General features: G+C 48.5%; 1 protein-coding gene across 24 annotated transcripts in view; it reads left to right on the top strand.

The window, feature by feature from the left end:
* The window catches only part of Mroh5 (maestro heat-like repeat family member 5), a 75,133-nt gene that overhangs the window by 27,011 nt on the left and 28,468 nt on the right, over positions 1-19,654 (top strand). For 20 of the 24 annotated variants that reach the window (XR_005487233.2, XR_010053841.1, XM_039080228.2 and 17 more), the window contains 9 exons: positions 7,034-7,193; positions 8,341-8,393; positions 14,302-14,409; positions 14,707-14,823; positions 15,676-15,795; positions 16,620-16,778; positions 17,399-17,521; positions 18,209-18,288; positions 19,499-19,634. Coding sequence is in view for 22 of the 24 variants with exons in the window: in XM_039080228.2 (XP_038936156.1) it covers positions 7,034-7,193; positions 8,341-8,393; positions 14,302-14,409; positions 14,707-14,823; positions 15,676-15,795; positions 16,620-16,778; positions 17,399-17,521; positions 18,209-18,288; positions 19,499-19,634 (1,056 nt within the window). In the remaining 2 variants the exon portion in view is untranslated. Of the gene's footprint in view, positions 1-7,033; positions 7,194-8,340; positions 8,394-14,301; positions 14,410-14,706; positions 14,824-15,675; positions 15,796-16,194; positions 16,779-17,349; positions 17,522-18,208; positions 18,289-19,498; positions 19,635-19,654 lie in introns of those variants that run through there. The other 4 variants (XM_039080233.2, XM_063264640.1, XM_039080241.1 and 1 more) reach the window with 3 other exon arrangements.

The raw sequence follows: 19,654 nt of genomic DNA, 5'->3' as shown, positions 1-19,654 counted from the left end.
ATATGTCCCTCACTGGTTCATGTGTTTGAACACTTGGCCCCTCTACGATGGTTCTGTTTTAGGAAGTTGTGAGACCTTAACCAGGTGGGGCTTTGTTATAGAAAAGGGGCCACTGAAAAGCAGGCCTTGAAAATTATAGACTTGACCTACACTATCTCAAGTTCTCTCTGCTTTCTAACACACCAAGATGTAAGGAATCCACCCACAAGTTCTGTCATGCTTTCCCCACCATGAGGACCATTCCCTCTCAAACTGAACCAGAGCTAACTTTCCACTGAGTTAGTCATCTTCCTCATGTGTCCCAGCAATGTGAAAGGTAACCAACTTGGACCTCAGGATAACACTGGCTTTGTAGTGTTATCTCTCCTTGTATGTATCTCTCCTTGGTATGAGATGATCTGAGGAGTCCTGATGCTAATTCTTTAAAGGCTCACCCAGATCTGAGATTCCTTTGTTGGGAGGCTCCTCACTACTGTCTCGTCCGTACTACTCATTCTACACCTGTTGAAGTTGTTTCTGGCAACGTGATTTAATTTGGTCAGGCCATGTGTTTCTAGGAATTTAACCATGTCTTCTAAAGTAGTCCCTAACGGTTGTCTGAGTTTCATTGGTATTGGTGATAATGTCCCGCTGCCCCCACCTCATCTCCAACTTTTTAATTGTTTCGTCTCTCCAGCTCTTGGTTTGTTTGCTAAGAGTTGCAGGTGTCTCTGCAACCTTCATGGCAGCAGAGTAATAAGCTGTGGGAGGCTTCAGCTCAGTGGGACTCAGTATCTGGTGTTTGTTCAAACTTCGGGAGTCTGACCCCCAGGTGGTTTATTTTAGGGTTATTAAAACACAGCACAATCTGGTTAATTAAAAAAAACAGCTATTTTTGTGCTGATCAACTAAAATCCCACATTATCAACAAAGCTACCTAAATCTCTTTGAGGAACAAAGTAAGCTAAATCCAAGACAGATCTGACTACATTGAAAGTCTTTGTTAAAGTACCTCTGACACCTTGCGGAAAAAGACAGGGTCTACAGATTAACTCACAAATGCAAGCCGACGAGATGGGTCTGGGGGGTGGGGGGGGGCTGGTGCCAGAAAGTCTCCTGCCACACAGATTGTACAGAGGTCACCAGACTAGAAAGCATATCTACCCCAGACGTCTGAGCTGACTACAACGTTTTCCATGCTTTCCCTTGAAGGAACAGCACTGCGCGTTTAACATTCCAGGTGCTCCCTACAAAGGGTTTGCAATAATGTATCTTTTTAGAAAACCAGCTCCTCCGTTCACAGTGGCTTTCTGTTGTCTTTCTAGTCCCTGTGTCACTTGCTTCCTCCTCATCTTTAGCACATCCATCCCATCTGGTAGCTTACTCTTGTTCTCTAAGAGTTTGAGATACATTGTTGCCCTTTTTATTTGTGTTTTTTCTCTTTCTGGTAGTAGTGGTTGTTGCTGCTGCTGCTGCTGCTGTTAAGATAAGCACCTGCCCGTGAACTCTCATTTTAGAGCCACCTTTGTTGCATTCCTAGGAAGCTGTTTTCATTTTCCTTTGATTTTTTAGGATTTTTTTTTAATTTCTTCAGCAACTCACATCTAGAGTGTACCATTTAACCAGTGTATACTTGTATAGTTCATGTAGTTTCTCTTGTTATTTACTTTCTAGTTTTGTTCTATCGTGATCTGATAAGGTGCAATGCTTTGATTTCAGACTTTCACGTACATGCTGGCTTGTTCTGTAAACTATCAGTGGAACTTGTTTTGGAGAAAACTCTGCAGCTTTCTTTCTCCATTTCTGTAGTCTTTATTCCTCCATTAATTTTTAAGAGAAGGTTGGTAAATATGGCTTCTGGGTTGTCAATTCTTTACTCTTGGAGCTCAAAGAGGGTTTGAAGCATCTTCCCTGAGAAGTCTGGTATCACTCTGATCAGCTGAACTTTAAGTCAGCATTTTCTTCTTGAATATTCAGCCCTGTGTCTTTGTTCGGTAGTCCTGGCTTTTTAACTGTGACTGCACTGAGTGACTCTTGCCTAGGCATGTCTGTTTGGGGTTCTAAATTGCTCTTGTTTCTTAGATGCCCTCTCTTTCCCTTCCTTTGGGGGGTTTTCCACTACACTTCTAGCCCCTTTTCCTACTCATTGGTTCTCATATTTGGTTTTGTAGTTAGCCCTCAGAATTCCTACAACTTATGACCATGTTTATTTGTTCTTTAATTGGTCTCTGAATATAAGATGTCTTCGACTGGCACATGCCTTTAATTACAGCACTAGGAGGCAGAGACTGCCAGATCTTGTGAGTTTAAGGCCAGCCTGGTCTGTAGGGTGAATTCCAGGACAGCCAGGGCTCCGTTACACAGAGAAACCCTGTCTCGAAAGAAAAAAAAAAATCTCAACTTCATGTTAAATTCCTCCCATATTGGTGATCCTTTGTTTCCAGCGTTCTCTGATATACTGAGCGTTTCATTTCCAGCATTTCTGTTTGACTTGTTTTATTGGTTGTTTTCCGACATTCAGCTTTCTTACTGAACTCCTCAGTGTTGCTGGCTCTCCTGCCCATGTTCTTCCATGGCTTTCTACTTCTTTATCTACTTGTTTCAATATATTTTACTGTCACATCGTATCTTTTTGTTAATACACTGACATGTCAACCCTCCCCATATCTTTGATTTAGTAGTGGAAGAGTCATGGCCTTTTGCAGCAGTGAAGTAACAATGCTTTACTTTTTTGTGTTTCTCATGTTCCTGAGCTGTGTGGTTTGCTCATCTACTGGGCTATTTGCCTCTTGAGACTTTATTCTGGAATCTTCCCAGCCTTTCTCTTTGGGTTAAATCCCAAGCACCACTCCGAGAAGAGAAAACAAGCTACTATGACAACAGCAACACCAAACCAGAGCAGAAAAAGAAACATAATTAAGATCAATTAAAGCTAACTGCTACATCACTGATAACTGCAGAAAAGAAAATGGCAGAAATTATGGAGATATTGTAAGCTGTCAAGGTACAATGGTTAAGGTAAGCAATAAAATGTATATAATATATATTATATATATAAAGAACGAAAGGGTTGGGGATTTAGCTCAGTGGTAGAGCACTTGCCTAGCAAGCGCAAGGCCCTGGGTTCAGTCCCCAGCTCCAAAAAAAAAAGAAAAAAAGAGAACGAAATAGGGCTGGAGAGATGGCTCAGCGGTTAAGAGCACTGGCTGCTCTTCCAGAGGTCCTGAGCTCAATTCCCAGCAACCACATGTTGGCTCACAACCATCTGTAATGGGATCTGATGCCCTCTTCTGGTGTGTCTGAAGACAGCAGCAGTGTACTCACATAAAATGAAAAAAGGGGACAGGAAAGGGGAAAAGGAAGAAGAGGGCTTAAATAAAAGACAACAAAAAAAGAACAAAGAGGGTGAGGAAGAGGGGAAGGAACAAGAGATGGAAATCTGAACAGGAAAGAACAATTTGTAAATACTAGACAAGGTGGGGTGTGAAAAATACAAAAGCTTTCTTTTTAAGTACAATAAACAAACCTGGACTGCTGAGATGGCTCAGTGCAAACCTAGAGTTGTATTCCTGACACCTACATAGAGGTGAGATAAAAAGCCAGCTCCCCAAAACTGTCCCCTGAGCCCCACATGCACACAGGTGTGCCCACATGTACAGATCTGCACACTAGTAATTTTTAAAGACTTGTGTGTATGTCTCTCTCTCTCTCTTTCTCTCTCTCTCTCTCTCTCTCTCTCTCTCTCTCTCTCTCTCTCTGTGTGTGTGTGTGTGTGTGTGTGTGTGTGTGTGTGTGTGTGTGTGTGTGCAAGTGCCCAAAGAGGCCAGAAAGGGGTTTTGGGTCCCTAAAGCAAAGCTAAAGCTGTAGGTGACTGTGAGCTGCCAACATGAATTCTGGGAACTGAGCTTGGGTCCTCGGGGAGAGCAGCAGGATGTGTCTTAACTGTCATAGCCATCTCCCCAGCCTCCAGCACCCCTCCGAATCTTTATTTTTCAAATTTTATAACACATGTAAATGAGGCTTTGCCTTTACCCCATCCCACCTCAGTCTAGGGGTGCGGGGGAGCCAGGGCTGGGGCTTAGTTTTATTTCTGTTCCCTGCACAGCTTGTCTTTCTCTGTCACCTCTTTCGGGAGTCCTGCTGCTCCTCTCTCTTCCTCTTTGGAATAAAATCCACCCCACCCCCGTTACTGTGACACTTCTCATTCACAGTCACACACAGGCAGCAGCTTCTAACGTGTCACCCCTTCAGAATTCTAATTTTCAGGAGACCTCGATTTTGTTCACAGAGCCATTCTCTTTCATTCCCCCTCTAGGTGTTAGGGGAAACCAACATCTTATCTATCTTCACTTTCCCACCTCAGGTGCTGCAGGAGCCTGTGACCTTGGAGGAGGTGTGTGCTTGGCTCCAACATCCAACAGCTCTGAGGCTGTAGCCACCAGCAGGGCATCCCCCAAACCAAGGAGGCTCTGACACTTTCTACCTGTTGGTGGCCTCCATCTCTGAAGGCTGGGCTCAATCCCCAGGCCGCCTGCCCCCTTTAGACACTGTCACAATCCCAGCTGTCATACCTGTTCCCCTGAACAACAACCACAGACCAGGATTCCCACAACCACCTCCCAGTCTTCACTTAATTATCTCAAGCAGCTAAGGGAACTCAGGGGAAGGCTGTAAAGCATGTGCATAGAAAGAGGTGTGGGGAAGGAAGGAAGCATTCCTGCGCTCTCCAGGTACTCCCAATTCCCAGAGACTTCTCTGGGTTGAGCTGTCAAGGAATGTGTGAACCCTAACCTGTGCAGGCTATTTCCTGGAAATGACCTGTCTGGGGGAGCATTCAAGGGCTCAGGGGCTTCCTGCTGCTGTTTGCAACATTCCTCCCTCCAAGGCATAGGGCAGGAACTCCCTGAAATAAGGTCAGATGACCCACTATGGGACAAGGCAGGTCTGAAGGTCTCTATGATCTGCCCCAAGACAAAACGGAAGAGAAAGACAAGGGTGTCTGCAGCCTGCCTTGGGGAATGTGATGGTTCATCCCTGCTGTTAACCTGGGAATCCAGAGAACCTCAACCGAGGAGCTGCTTCTATCAGACTGATTGTCTGTGGGGCATTTTCACAACTGCTAATTAATGTAGAAGGGCCTAGCTCACTTGGGGCAGTCCCATTCCCTAGGCAGCTGGGCCTGAGCTATGTAAATAAGATAGCTGACTGTGAACTAGGAGAGAGCCAATAAGCAGTATTCTTCCAGTTTCTGCTTCAAGCTCCTGCCTATCCTATGTGGCAGGTTATAACCTACAAGGTGAAATTAACCCTTTCCTCTCCAAGTGCTTTGGTCATGATGTTTATCATAGCAACAGAAAGCAAGCTAGGACATATAAGATAATTCTAGATTTTGTGCTCTACCATGCACGAGGAGGAAGGAACCAGGGATAAAACAAAAGATGTGTGTTCTCACAGCATGCACTGTTAATAGCATTCAGGGAGGGCACCTCTTCTTGTTCCGGTGGCATCAATCGATTTTCACGATTTGTTTAGCATGAGTACATATTCATGGTGCCCATGTGCCCGTGCACATGGAGGCCACAGGTCCCTCAAGTGACGTTCCTCAGGAGGACATTGTTTCTTGAGACATTGTCCCTCACTGGGACTTGGAGCTCACTGAGTACATAAGGCTGGCACCTCACCAGCCAATTGTAGGGATCCACCCTTGCTGCCTCCCCAGCAGGATGATTGCAAACATGTCCTGCTTTCTATATGCCCTGCTTTCAGGTTCTTGCACTTTCCACAGTGAGTACTGTATTGTCCATAAAGAGTTTTACCTGGTGTTGTCCTCTATGTCCAGCCTCTCCCTTTCTCCAGTCAGTTGTTTCTCAGTTTTACTGTGTAGAAGGTTGTATGGTTTCCTCCCTGTCATATCCAGAGCTCTGCCCAGCATGGCTTGTCCTCCCAGCCCTTTCACTGCCACCATCATACCCAGGCCACCAGTCCCTCCAGATGCAGGGGATGGTGATGAGAGGGGCAGATCTCAGTGCTCCCTGCTGCTGGCATAGCCCTAGGTTTTCAGTTCCCTTGTCCTTCAGTTCCTGGCTTTCAGAACATGATTACTGTTGCTCCCTCTTTTTAATCTCCTAAATATAGTTTTAGATGAGGGACTTCTGTGATGTTTTGGGGGAGTCTTAGGGGGGTTTTGTTTGTTTTTTTTTAAGTCGCAAAATCAGATTCAATCCAGTCTGTTAACGAGAGGCCCTCACAACTGTGTCTATAATAAGCTGTAATTGGTATATTGATTTCACAGGACAATTTCCTGCATCACAAGGGAGAGCAGGAGGGGGAGGGGCCTCAGACATCTACCCCGGCTGATGCTGCCAAACCATCAGATTCGAGCAGGCAGCTATATCCTGCTGGATCCACCTCTCTCCAACCCCACCCAACAGCACCCTGAGTGGGTGGGAGCAGGTTTGGCAAAACACAGCAGACTTGCTGAGAAGAGCATTGTATGGCACCTAACTGAGCTGCAGGCACAGCTGAGCTGTGGCTCCTAGCTGCCTGGGAATGGCCCTCATGCAGGTAGATAGGGGCTTGGCTGGACTCTTCCGTGGAGTTTTACAAACACTGGCTGTCCAGACTGAGGTCTTAAGGTGGAAATGTGGCCTCTACTCAAAACTCATGGTGACAAAGAATGGGAGGGGAGGGGTGATTGACATCCTAAGCTGCCTGGGCTCCACGGGAAAGGTGACATTAGCCAGAGGCCCTATGAATGTCCTGAAAGCAGACTTACAAATAAACATGGGTTTGACTAGAGCAAGAGGGATTGGAGCTCCAGGCAGGAGCAGAGTGGGAGTAAAGACTGGGGAACAAAGACAGCACTCGTGTTGTGGGCTCTAGAAAGCCCAGCATCAGGAGACAGCCCATCTCAGGTTCCCTTAGCCTGTCTTCTATCCAAAAGATGGCTTGGTAAAGGCAATACACGTGGAGCTGCCCGGCTTGGTACATCCCACACTCGCCCTGTTCCATATGTCCCACCCCCCTTGACCACCACCCTTCTTCCCCTGCTCAGGAACTGGATGATATATATCAAGATGCAGCCAGCAATGTGTTACTGGCCCTCTGTCGGCATTCATGGCCGGCAGTAGCCAAGCACTTGGAGACGGAGCTTCTGACGGGTGTCTTCCCACACCGCAGCCTGCTATATGTAATGGGCATCCTGTTCTCTCAAGGTATGTGCTGTCATAGGGTGGATCAAGGGACGGGCAATGGAAGGAGACCGTGAAGGGCCTCTGGGACCACCCTCTACCTGTGGCTATAGTTACACATGGGTCATACAGCTCTGAAGCCCTACACTCCCACAGTCCAACCAGCCCTCAGCAGTTCTGAGCTCCATGCCCCACAAGCCCTCAGTAGCCCTGGCCATTCTACAGACCTTCCCATGAAGGGGAAAGGACCTCTGTGATACAGTCTGATAGAGTCACATTGTTGTTGGTTCAGGAGTTGGCCAAGACCCTGTGAGATTGTCACTCTGCCCTGACACCTCTCTCTACTGACTGTCGAGTTGCTTTCCCTTGGACACACAAGGCAGATGAGAATCCCAGCTCAAAGAAGTAACTTTGATTGCCAGAGTCATGGAGGTTGCCTTACCTCGTACCCTGGGCTTTCTGCTTGCTTCATTCATTCACTCTTTTCACGTGCATGTGCTATCCTTTAAATCTTGCCCAATCAAGAAGGTGCTGGTTGTGACAGGACCAGTTGGCTGGAAGGCCACTCTAAAGGGTTTCCAATAGGAGGCAGGCAGTATGAGCCACATCTAGTCAGGCTTTGGGAGCTACAGGTCAACAGCCAACAAGGTCAGGCAGGAAGAAGAAGCGGGGGGGCTCCAAAGATATTCTAGAAAGTTTGTGCTCAAGCCTGAGACCAGGCAGGATCTGACTTAGCTCAGCCTCCCCTTTTCCAAATTAACAGGCAGGGTAGGGGGCCCTTCCAATGCAGAGGGATCCCCAAAGCAAGCCTCCCATCATGGTAGAATTCCCAATCTTCCTAAAAGGCCTTCAGTCCCACCAAGTGTCCCTTCCCAGCCTGACTTTTCTATACCTGAAGGGACCACAGCATATCCCAAAAGGCCAGGCTTCAAAGAAACCCTCCATTTACCAATGGAAAGCAAGGTCCAAAGAAGGCAAGCAGCCTAACCACTGGACACAGGCAGTACCAGGGGTCCAGTCTCTAGACCCTCACCGCCATTCCATCTCATGTTCTTCCTACTGGAGGCTGCCCTACCATATATCTGTGGATCCCACCAGGCAGGAGCAGATGGTGTCTGGGGGCAGAGGGTTGTGCTAGACCTGGCCTGTAGCCTACCCTCTTTTCCCACAGAGAAGTTTCTCAAGAAGGAAGACAGAGAGAGCTGGAAAGATCTGCTTTCTCAGGTACAGAGGGAGCCCATCACCCCAGAATTTCTGAGGGGTATCAGCAAATGAGAGACAGCAAGCTTACCCGGGAGCCCCTGTTGTGGCCTTCGAGGAAGAGGGAAACAGGAAAGGTGGAGAAAATGAAGGGATTGGTCAGAGGAAGAGGAAATAGGGACGGCAGGAAGTTAGACAGAGAATCTCCACTTACAGATAAGCACCAAGCATAAGGGCAGGAGGTACCTTGACCAAGGTCACTGGGAGAGCCAGGATTTGATCTTGGTCTCTAGACACTTGGTACAGAGTAGATGCTCAACACAGACAAGTACATGCCACTCAACTTCGGGGACTAGAAAAAACACAGGGGCCAGAGTTAAGACCTGGGAAGGCTTGGGTGAACTGAAGGTGTGGCAAGCCCAGAAGCAGTCCCACAACAGGCCCATCTCTGACCCTCTCCCAAGTGAGAGGCTTGTACTGGCTTACAGTCCAATGTCAACTACTCACAACTGTGGCCTGGGCTGACTTCCTTTGCCTCTCTGTTGCTTAGTTTGTTCATCTGTGAAATGGGGAAAGGTGGTTGTGAAGGTCTTGTCCAGTGTAGAACCCAAGGGGGCCCTGCTGCTCAGTGTTGGTAATCAGCATTGTGACAGGCAACAGGCAGAGAAGCAGAAGTGTGGTTGGAGAGATGAAACAGAATTGCAAGAAATACGTCACTGAGGACAGGAGGACCAGAAATATCACTAGCCACAGTCATCTGATTGGGGATCCTCCCTACAATAAGTAGGACTTGCCTCTCTGTGTGTGTTACACACTGTGTATCAACATCCAATAAATTTAGAAGGACTAAAACCAAACAGAAGACTTCTATGACCAAAAGCTAAACTAGAGGTCAGTGTTAAAAATATATCTGAAAACATTCCAAATGCTTGGGGATTAAATAACTCGTTTCTCAGTAAAATGTAGGAGAAAGACATCTGAAGGAAAATTAGAAAAATATTTTTATGTGTTAATGAAAACCTATTTGAACATCCTGAGGTACAAAAGGCTTTTTTAAAATATTAGTGAGGATCTACAACTTCATTGTTAAAAGCTACCAAGGGAGAAAAAACTAAATCCAAGATAAATAGAAAGAAGGAAAAATGCACTCAATGCAAGAGAAGTGCCCTAAGTATGAGGCCAGCTTGGTCTACATAGCAAACACAAAGAAAGGAAAACAAGTTCCTCACAAAATATCACCATACTGATTAAGGGGGGAATGTCTCTTTCAGCACAGACTAATTAACAACTGCACAAACACTTTCTGTAATAAAGGATTCCTTGCAAAACAGAAGACTATCAGAACTGAGATAAGAAGAAGCAGACAGCCTCAATAGTCCTTGAGAATGGCAACAGAATCTTCCTGTTCGGAGCCAAGCCCATTTTGCCAGCTGCACAGCAAGCAGGCCAGTCACTGAACTGCAGGCTTGCAAGAGTAACGAATTTATTCATTAGCTGCCTAGGAAATGGACACAAGGAAGCAGGTCTGAAATCCACCTCTAAACCTGAGTGGGGAGAGGTGACTGGATCACACTTCATCTTAAGGCACTAGGTGTCACCAGTCAGCTGACAGTGACTAAGAGCAGGTGAGGTCTGGTCTGTCTATTCAGGGCAGCATCTGGCAAGTCGGGATTTTTCCTGAGTTTTGCTTCCAGCAAAGAAAATGCCCAGTTCTACCTGGAGGACTCCAATGGAGTTCTGTGACTCTGAGGAATCCTGTGGTGTTGTTCTGTGGACCCTGCACGCCCCTACAAAAAGCGCACAGCAGCCATCCTTGCTCTAGCCTCAAACTGGACATTGGTACTGCCAGCTACCAAGGGAGTAGCTCATGTAGGGCTGGCAGAGCAATGTCCCCAGTGAGAGATCTGAACCTACAACTGGATGTCCACCTTAGGAAGCCAGACAAGGGGAAGCCTCACGAACACAAACCAATTAAAAACAATCAAATTCCAAATTAAAAAAAATTATGTATATAAAATGAAGTTGGATGCAGGCAGCGGGTTGGATGGATCTCGGAAATATTCACTTAGCTTAAAAAAAAAAAAAAAAGCACACACTGAAGGACTTTAAATACAGGCAATTCCAGAAAAGCCGACACTAATTTATAATCAGAAAGGGTCATGCTGGTGGCAAGTCTCGGGAGCTCTGTGCAGATTCCAGGAGCTAGAAGGTATATGAAGCCCACAATTCTAATGTGTGTTCAGATCTCTTGCACTCTGTGCTGTGCACTTCACTGTAAGTTAACGACGCCTGAAGGTTTTAAATGGTAACACAGCTCCATGAGTAAAGGTGCTTACACCAACCCTGATGTTCAATCCCAGGACCCACATAAAGGAAAGAACTGACATGTGTTCTGCCTTCATGTATGTCTGGGCACCATGTGTATGCAGTGCCTGCAGAAAGGGCAATGGATCTCCCAGAACTGGAGTTATACATGGTTGTGAACTACCATGTGGGTGCTGGGAACTAAGACTAGTTCCTCTAGAAGGGCAGCCAGTGCTCTTAACCACTAAGCCATCTCTGCAGCCCGTGTGTGTGTGTGTGTGTGTGTGTATGTGTGTGTGTTATATATATTATATACATATATGCATTATACACATATATGTTACATACATATGTGTGTTACACACAGATATGATTTATATACATATATGTAACATTACACATATATAGTATGTAATATATATGTATATATATATCAATTGGGAATAGATAGGCTTCAAAGTTTCAAATATTCTGATTTTTCTAAATGAAATGGTGCCTGCCCTGTATAGTCCCTGGATGATCTGAGCAGAGTGTAGAGCACATGCACAGACAGAAACACTGACACTGCCCGTGCTGCAAAGACAGGTATGCATAAGCCCTGCAATCCATGCCACACCAGCTTGGGTCAGACTGGGCCACACACAGAGGAGACTGCAGAACTATGGGGAGGAAAATGTTTAATTTTCAGAGTTTTGGCATTCACATTGCAGACAAGAGGCTGCAGTACTCATCACATTGAAGGGACAAAAGGAACCGGGTGAGAAGACAGGACCCCCTACACACACACACACACACACACACACACACAATCTACTATTTCTGGGTAACCTGGAGGCATCCAAGGAGTCACAATCTGGGGTCAAACTGGCATCTGTTCTGTATCCTAGAAAGCAGGGAAAGGGAAAGGACCAAGAGCAGGGCCCAGCCAGGACAAGCAAGCTTTTTGCAGGTTCTGCCATCTAATGGGAGTAATATCCATCTCTGGGATAGAGGAAGACTAGGGGATGACATAAACAATCCTACCTACAGGGGGCACTCTAGGACAGTCATCTGCCTTACAAGACGCTCCCCCTTGGGTTCTCAGTGTCTCTCATTTAGGACTTCTTTAGGATAAATCCCTAAAAGTTTAGTTGCTTAAACAATTGTATTTTGGGATTTAATTTGTGTCAATATTGTTTTTTAATTGGTGCTGCCAAAATGTTCACACATACACATACAAAAAGCTGTCAATTCAATCACCCTGCCACCAAAGAGCACTTCTTTTCCGTTACAGATCTGTTGGGCATTTTCAGTGCCGTGCAAACAGGGCCTTGATGAAAGTAAGAGTCGGTACTTACAAGCTGTATGGGGCTACTGCCTGCTGACACTGTTGTAGAGTGAGAAATATATATAGATATAGATATAGATATAGATATAGATATAGATATAGATATAGATATAGATATAGATATAGATATAGATATAGATATAGATATAGATATATATGCAGGAAATATACTCAAGTAATGATCAAAGGTGTGGCTGCATAAGCCAGCAACGGAGTCATTTATCATAATCAAGGAGTACATACCACACCATAATTGTGTGTCAGGTGTGATAAGACTGGTGGCACATAATAAGCCTGTTCCCACCAGCGTCTCCACATTCACACACACACACACACACACACACACACACACACACACACACACACACAGAAGCAAAGACCCTATGGCAGCAGCAATAGAAACCTCCCAGCTCCATTCCAACTTAATGGTCTGTGGTCCTAAGTTGGTGAAAATAATATTATGAATCTAATCTTTACACAGTCTTGGCCCAAGTTAAATATTAATTTCCATTTCTTTTTTGAATATTCATTATAGGATAATCACATTGCTAGGATTACAGACACATCCAACAGTGCTTGATTTGTTTGTTGTTGCTTGGGTTGGGTTGGGTTGGGTTGGTTGGGTTGGGCTGGGCTTGGCTGGGCTGGGCTGGGCTGGGTTGGGTTGGGCTGGGTTGGATTGGGTTGGCTTGGGTTGGGGTGAGTTGGACTGGGCTGGGCTGGGCTGGGTTGGGTTGGGTTGAGCTGGGTTGGGTTGGGTTGATTGAGTTGGGCTGGGCTGGGTTGGATTGGGTTGGGTTGGGTTGGGCTGAGCTGGGTTGGGTTGGGTTGGGTTGGCTTGGCTTGGCTTGGCTTGGGTTGCCTTGGGTTGCCTTGGGTTGGTTGGGGTGGGCTGGGTTGCCTTGGGTTGCCTTGGGTTGGTTGGGGTGGGCTGGGTTGCCTTGGGTTGGCTTGGGTTGTGGTGGGTTGGGCTGGGCTGGGCTGGACTGGGCTGGGCTGGGCTGGGTTGGGGTTTTTCAAGGTGGGTGCTAAGGTTTCAGACTCAGATCCCCAAGCTTGCCCAGTAAGCTCCCTTAGCCCCTGAGCCATTGCCTCGGCCTCTAATTTCCACTTCATCAATAGCAACCAAGTTGAGCTTATGCCTCCTTCATCAATATGTTCCCTTTTGCAATTTAAAATGGACTGTCGTAGTTTCTCTTCTATTGCTGTGAAAAGACACTGTGACCAAGGCAACTTATAAAAGAAAGCATGTAATTAGGGCTGGCTCACAGCATCAGAAGGTCCAGGACTATCTCGGTAAGGATCATGGGAGCAGGCAGGCAGGCATGGTGTTGGAGCAGTCAGTGAGAGCTTACATCTAGTCTGTAAGCAGGAGACAGAGAGAGAGTAAACTGGAAATGTTGTAGGTTTCTGAAACATCAAAGCTCACCCCCTGGAGACACACCTCCTACAATACCTCTTAATCCTTCCTAAATAGTTCTGCCAACTAGGAACCAAGCATTCAAATATATGAGCCTATGGGGGCCATTATCCTTCAAGTGACCACATTCCATTCCTGGTCCCTACGGGCTTGTAACCACATCAGAACAAAAGGCATTTAACCCAACTCCAAATGTCTTCATAGCTTTTCACAGTCTCAACACTGTTGAAAAGTCCAAAGTCTGGCCTCTTTCAGGACAATCTCAAGGCAATCCCTTAATTGTAACCTGTAAAAATCAAAAAGAAAATGGCATACTTCCAACATGCAATGCCACAGAATCTACATTACCACTCCAAAAGGAGAAACCAGGGGGCATCGCCCTCTCAACTGTATCTTTCAACTTAGCTTATATGTTTTAAACAAACTTCTTTGACCATTTATCAATACTTTCCAAGAGTTGGGTGTGAAGGGGTAACCCTAACACCAGAAGAATGTTGGGAACAAAAACCTCAGGCTCGTCGTTGACTTACGGCATCTGGGAACGTTGGAAATGGAGGACTCTTAGACATCATTTCAGCCATCTTACCGAGCTAAGCTGGAACCTTACAGAATCCCGTGTTTCATTAAGAAACAGTCAAGTGCCTATCACCGGCTGGCACCGCGCCAGGCACTGGAAGGACACTGGGAAACAGACTGAACTGTGCCACACTGCAGCCTCCGGGGCTGAACACAGCTTGAGAAATGCACTCCCCGTCTCTGAGATCCACCCAACAAGCACAAGTGCTGCAAACATAGAGGAGGGAGGAGCAGGGGATAGTGAAGCCAGGGCTTTGAGGCTCTAGGAAAATGCCTCCAGCCCTGCTCGCCTCACCTGCTCACAGATGACCAGAAAGTCAGTGCCGTTCCTGAATACAGATGTATGGTCCAAGGAATTGCTGTGGGCTATCACCAAGGCTGGAAGGACACAGCAAGAGCATGCCCCAGAGAAGGTAGGCCCCTCACGGTTCCCAAGGGCCCCAGCCTGTTCACCACGCAGGCCCATGGGCTGTGCCCCAGAGAAGCAGGGCCCTTGAACAAAACTGGTGCATCTAAAGAGAGAAGGAACTAGGCTCAGGCTGGACTAGAAGTACCTCCCTTCCTCACTACAGGCTGTGGTTGAGACCATCCTTAGGCAAGATAGGAAGGGTGGTCTCAGGGTGAGGGAACCCAGGGAACCCCGGGGAAGTTGATCATAAGAGCTCAGGTCAGGTGGGTCCTGCTCAGGACAGGATGTTGAACCCTACCAGGCCTTCCTGTTTGTCTACTACGGGCTAATCCTTCAAGCTGAGGAGAACAGCACCACCGTGAGGACGCATCTCAAAACCCTCTTGGAAACATCTCACCAGTGGGACAAGCAAAGGGAGGTGAGTTCCCAAACAGGGGGGAGTGAGGCAGGGGGTGGGGAGGTAAAGGCCAGTTTCCTCTGACCCTCTAACTGCATAACCCAAACCACAGCTTCGGTCACGGTCGGTCACACACTAACTGGTCATAAACTGAGTTGTGCTGGTCACCTACTGATTCCTGGTTTCCATCACACAGAGCTCTGATCCTCATCACATCCTGAACCGTGGTCCTATCTCACACTGAGCCTTGATCCTGTCCATACTCAGCCTTGTTTCTAGTCACAGAGTGAGCCCCCTACCTGGTTTCACAATGAACCCTGATCATTGAGCGGGCACACTGACTGTTAATCCTGCTCCCATAGTGAGCCCCGAAGGTTACACACTGAGCCTCTCTACCTTGCTCCTGACACGGAGACCTCCTGAATCTGGTCTCACACTGCATCCTTATAACTCTCAAACAGTGGTTCTCCAGTCAGAATCTGAGCCCTGGTGCTGCTCCCAATCTGAGACCTGACCATGAACACACACTGAGGCCTGATCCTTGCCTTACACTAAGCCCTGCTCTTGATCATGTCCTGAAGGCTGATCACAGCGTGATCTCTGACTCAGTCACAAACTAAGTCCTAATCGCATCTCCTGCACCTCAGACATCTTCACTGCTGCTCTCGAGGACATCTGCTCAGAGCTGAGCTGGCACGAGAGACAACCAGCCCCAAAAGCTCCCTTTCTGCCTCTTTGCCTCCCCAATTCCACCAGAGACACCTCCTGGGTGTCTGGGCTCTGGGCTCTGGGCTACAAGTCCTAGATTGTGGGTGAGTGCCTGCCCCTGCTGGTGGACTGGGGAATTACTGGCTCCGGGGACTCTGCCCACAGGGCATTGCTCTCACAGTGGGGCTGGTTGCCGTACGCCACTTGGACGATGCCTGGGCCATCCTAGAACAGTTCGGGCGGAGCACACCGCTCAGGTGGAGCCTACAGAACCTTTCCCTGAAGGTATCAACTCAGGGTTCCTGGGGTTGTAGGCTGGGGTTGGGGGAGTAGGAGTGGACATCAAATCCCACACTGCATGAAGGGAAGCATAGCAACCCCTGCAGGATTATGGTTGTCACTGAGGCAAAGATCTACCCCAAAAGGTGAGACACGTGACCCGAGAACTGCTTGTGGCCATTGGAGGGGACTCCACTCTGTGCCACCTTACTGCACCCTACATGACTCCCCCAGAAGACAGTACCTGGGAGCCTTTCCATGGGGATTCCTGGGTTGGGGAGGCTCTCTGTGATCTTGCAGGTCTGCTATGGTTAACCCTGCAACCCAGAGAAGGCTCTGCTGGGTCTTCACGTCTGGCAAATGGCAGAATTGAAGTGCATGCCTCTGACTCTCCATGGGTACTTGTCACTGTTATATAACGCCACCATGCTAGTATGGTGATGACATCTGAGAGGAGAGGTGACTCTGGGCCGCACCCAAGCAGGAAATTCCACTTTGCCCATTACTGCCTGTCTGGATAGAAGCATGATCTTTAACCCATAAGTGTGTGTGTGTGCCCATTCAGGTGCTGAGCTATAGGGAAAGAGCTATCACAGGAGAGGCCCCCACTCTTCCAGTTCCAGTAGAGCATAGAACATCGCCTTTGATGTCCTGGTATCCCCAGGACCCATCTCCCTAAAAATCCAATTCCACTTCCACAGTTCTCATTTGGTGAGCAAAGACCCTTTAGACACTCCCCTCCCCCTCCTTGCTGAGATCAGGGTACCCCCTCTCACCACTCCCCAAGTAGACTGTGGGCAAGACCCGACACCAAATCTACTCCTTCCCAGCCCCACACCCAGAGCAACAAGGACCTTCGGTGGAAGTGGGCCAGCAGCACCATGCTCCTCTCCTACGGCCAGATGGCAGCCTGGGCCAAGAGCCACATCCTGCCATGGGTGGACAACATCTTATCCAGGATGATCTTCTACTTCCGCTTTAGTTCCTGGGTACAGGTTACCTCGCTCACCATCACCCCAGTCCTGCACCTTCCCCAGGACACAGCCAGGACTCCAGCTCTGCCCTGCCCCAGTTGCAGTCAGAGAAGCCCAGGGCCATCTTTGGCCTGTGCCCAACTCTCCTGCCCTCCCGCCAAGCCTCCTGTGCTGTGTGTGCATTGCCCTGGTGCCTTTATTATCCCTGAAAATTTCTCTGGTCTGATAAGGACCCCATCCCCCACTTCTTACAAAGCAAATGTTGGATTTTTCACTTGGGAAGGGCTGGGTCCTAAAAGGCCAGAGTGATACCTTTCTCTAAGGAGTACCATGACCTGGGTTGTTGTAATGGCCAGCGATAAGTCTTACCCATTAAGGCTGTAGTCACCACACCCCAGAAGCCCTCACAGGCCCCTCACATTTTGACCAGGCTCATAGAATTCACACATTTAAACCAAGAGCATGCGCTCCTTCCTAAAGAAAACCCTACCCACCAGCCCCCAGCCCAGTGATCCCTGCCATGGCCCCTGACCCAAGGGTGCCTGAAGATGGTGGCCTTGGCCTCGCTTCTTGCTCTCTCCCACAGGCTCCTGGGCTCTCAGCCTGATCTGTGCCCTGGGGCTTGACCTACACAGGATGAGACCCTGAAACAAAGCTTCCTTACGAGCATCTCCATGCTGGTGGGGGCCATCAGCCGAAGTGAGGGGGCCCACAGCTACGAGTTCTCCCAGACGAGTGAGCTCCTCGAGTGTCTGATGGTACGTGCCAGGCCCTGAGCACCGGCTGCCTTTCCCTCAGGGCAGCCCCTCCTAGGTAGAGCTTCCTCTTTCAGACCATCGGCTTTCCTAAGTACAGGAAACCTCCTCCCTCAGACCTGGGAAAGGGCAAGGGCAGTCCCAGCCCCATCTGGAAATACTCCACATGCCCTGAGTTAGTTGGGTCTTGCCGGGACCCTGAGCAGACCAACTATGCCCACATTACAGGCAATGCCACAGAGACTCAGGAAGCCCAACACATTGCATTCTGCATAATTTCTTGGCCCAGGTCCAAGACCAATCACTTCAGATTCTGGGTTCCCAGGTAGATTCTTTGGGATAATGAGAAATGCACAAGAAGCTGGGCGGTAGTGCCGGGAGCAAAGGGCCATTGATCAAAACAGGTTCCTGTCCCCTGCCTGAGACCCAACAGCAAGTGGGATGATTTATAAAGAAACAAGAGGCAGAGAGGCCTGGAGCTAGTCCAGGGGTGGGCAGTTAGGACTCAGTATCCAAGACTCAGACCTGGCCCGTCTCGTGCCAGAGGCCACACTGGCTCTATAAGGGCGGGCCAGATCTCACTGCAGTGTGGGTTAAGCCGCAGCATCGCCCAGGTTGCATGGAGTGGGACTAAGACTTGGGGTCCGAGGTGAGGTCAGCTCGCTAGCACCTTCTCCCGTGGACTTACAGACACTGATGGAGAAAGAGCCACAAGACACACTGCTCACCAGCGTCCACCAGCAGGTCATCCGCATTGTCTCCAGCCTCTGGTAGGTTACAGTCTGGGACAACTGCCAACTCTCTGCCCAGGCTGCTAGCAGGAAAAGGTGGAGGGAAGTCAGACGTCGAGGCCCTGCAAGAAAGAGCAGCTAAGCTGCTGTGGGTCACAGGGGCCAGTGAGGGGTCGGGAACATTTAGTCTTAAGCACAACCTCTCCACAGAGTTAACTCCCTCTCCCAGTTAGGCAAGTAGGGAAGACCCAACGAGGACAAGCAGCTAGACCCAGCCAAGCTCCAGGGAAAAGGAGCGAAGCTGGGTGTAGAGAGCCAGGGATGCAGGACCTGGTTTATCTCTCCACCCACAGATCAGGGAGGAGGTCAGACCGCAGCAGGCAATCCACATGGCCTTTGGCAGGTGGAACTGGGCGGCTATCCACTCCCGTCTGCATTTCCCAGAGGCTTCACCTCTGCTAGCCTTCACTTCCTATTTACCTGCTGTAGAGCCACTGGTGATCTCTAGGTGCTAGGCCCTGCATGGTCTCTGGAGACAGAGCTGGAAGCCAGCAGCAAACACCTCTGTTCTCCAAACATGCCCCTGAGATGGGATTCACACAGCACACGAACTGAGAAAGGTACTGGAAGAGAGGAAGCAGGACAGGGAGAATGTAACATCGTCATGGTAGGAGCCCCAGCACCAGGTCAAGGAAGCTGATTGACAGTTGGTAGAGGATTGCTTCATAGCCTGTTCCTATAAGCTTGGTGCTCCGCTAGAGTCCAGGGCATAGCCTGAGGCTGACAGAAAGGAAACTGTTAAGCAAAGTCCTTCACAGATGAGTCAGTGAGTCCTGCAGGTACATGGCTGCGGGAACAACACCTCCGAAGGCCCTTAGCTAGCTTGAGTTGATAGATGAGTAGGAGATTGGGGAAGCCAACTCATGTACAAATCTCAGTAAGAAGCAAAGGGCTGGGGCTGGAGAGAAGACTCGGCAGTTAAGAGCACTAGCTGCTCTTCCAGAGGTCCCGGGCTCGATTTCCAGCACCCACATGGCGGCTCACAACTGTCTGTAACTCCTGTTCCAGGGGGTCGGACACCCTCACGTGTTCGTACATGCAGTCAACACACCAATGTACATAAAACAAAAATAAATAGTCTTAAAAAGCAGAAGTGGGAGCGGCAAAAGGCTGCATTGTCAGGAACAGAGGATAGGAGACTCCTAAACCTCTGCCTTGGCAATCCCAGGATGCTTTTCCCTCCCAACAGTGCGCTGAGGCCACCCATAGATGTGGAAAGGAAGTCCCGCCTCCTCTCCATCTGCTTCCGAAGCATCCTTGCCCTGCCACAGCTGGATGCCCTGGAGAAGCAAGCCTGCCTCCTCTTGGAACAACCCAACATCCAGGTGCAGCCTGCACTTAAGCT

This window comes from Rattus norvegicus, chromosome 7, assembly GCF_036323735.1.
Source record: "Rattus norvegicus strain BN/NHsdMcwi chromosome 7, GRCr8, whole genome shotgun sequence".
Classification (NCBI taxonomy): domain Eukaryota; kingdom Metazoa; phylum Chordata; class Mammalia; order Rodentia; family Muridae; genus Rattus; species Rattus norvegicus.
Note: the sequence above shows the minus strand (reverse complement) of the source record. Positions and strands in the feature narration are given on the sequence as shown.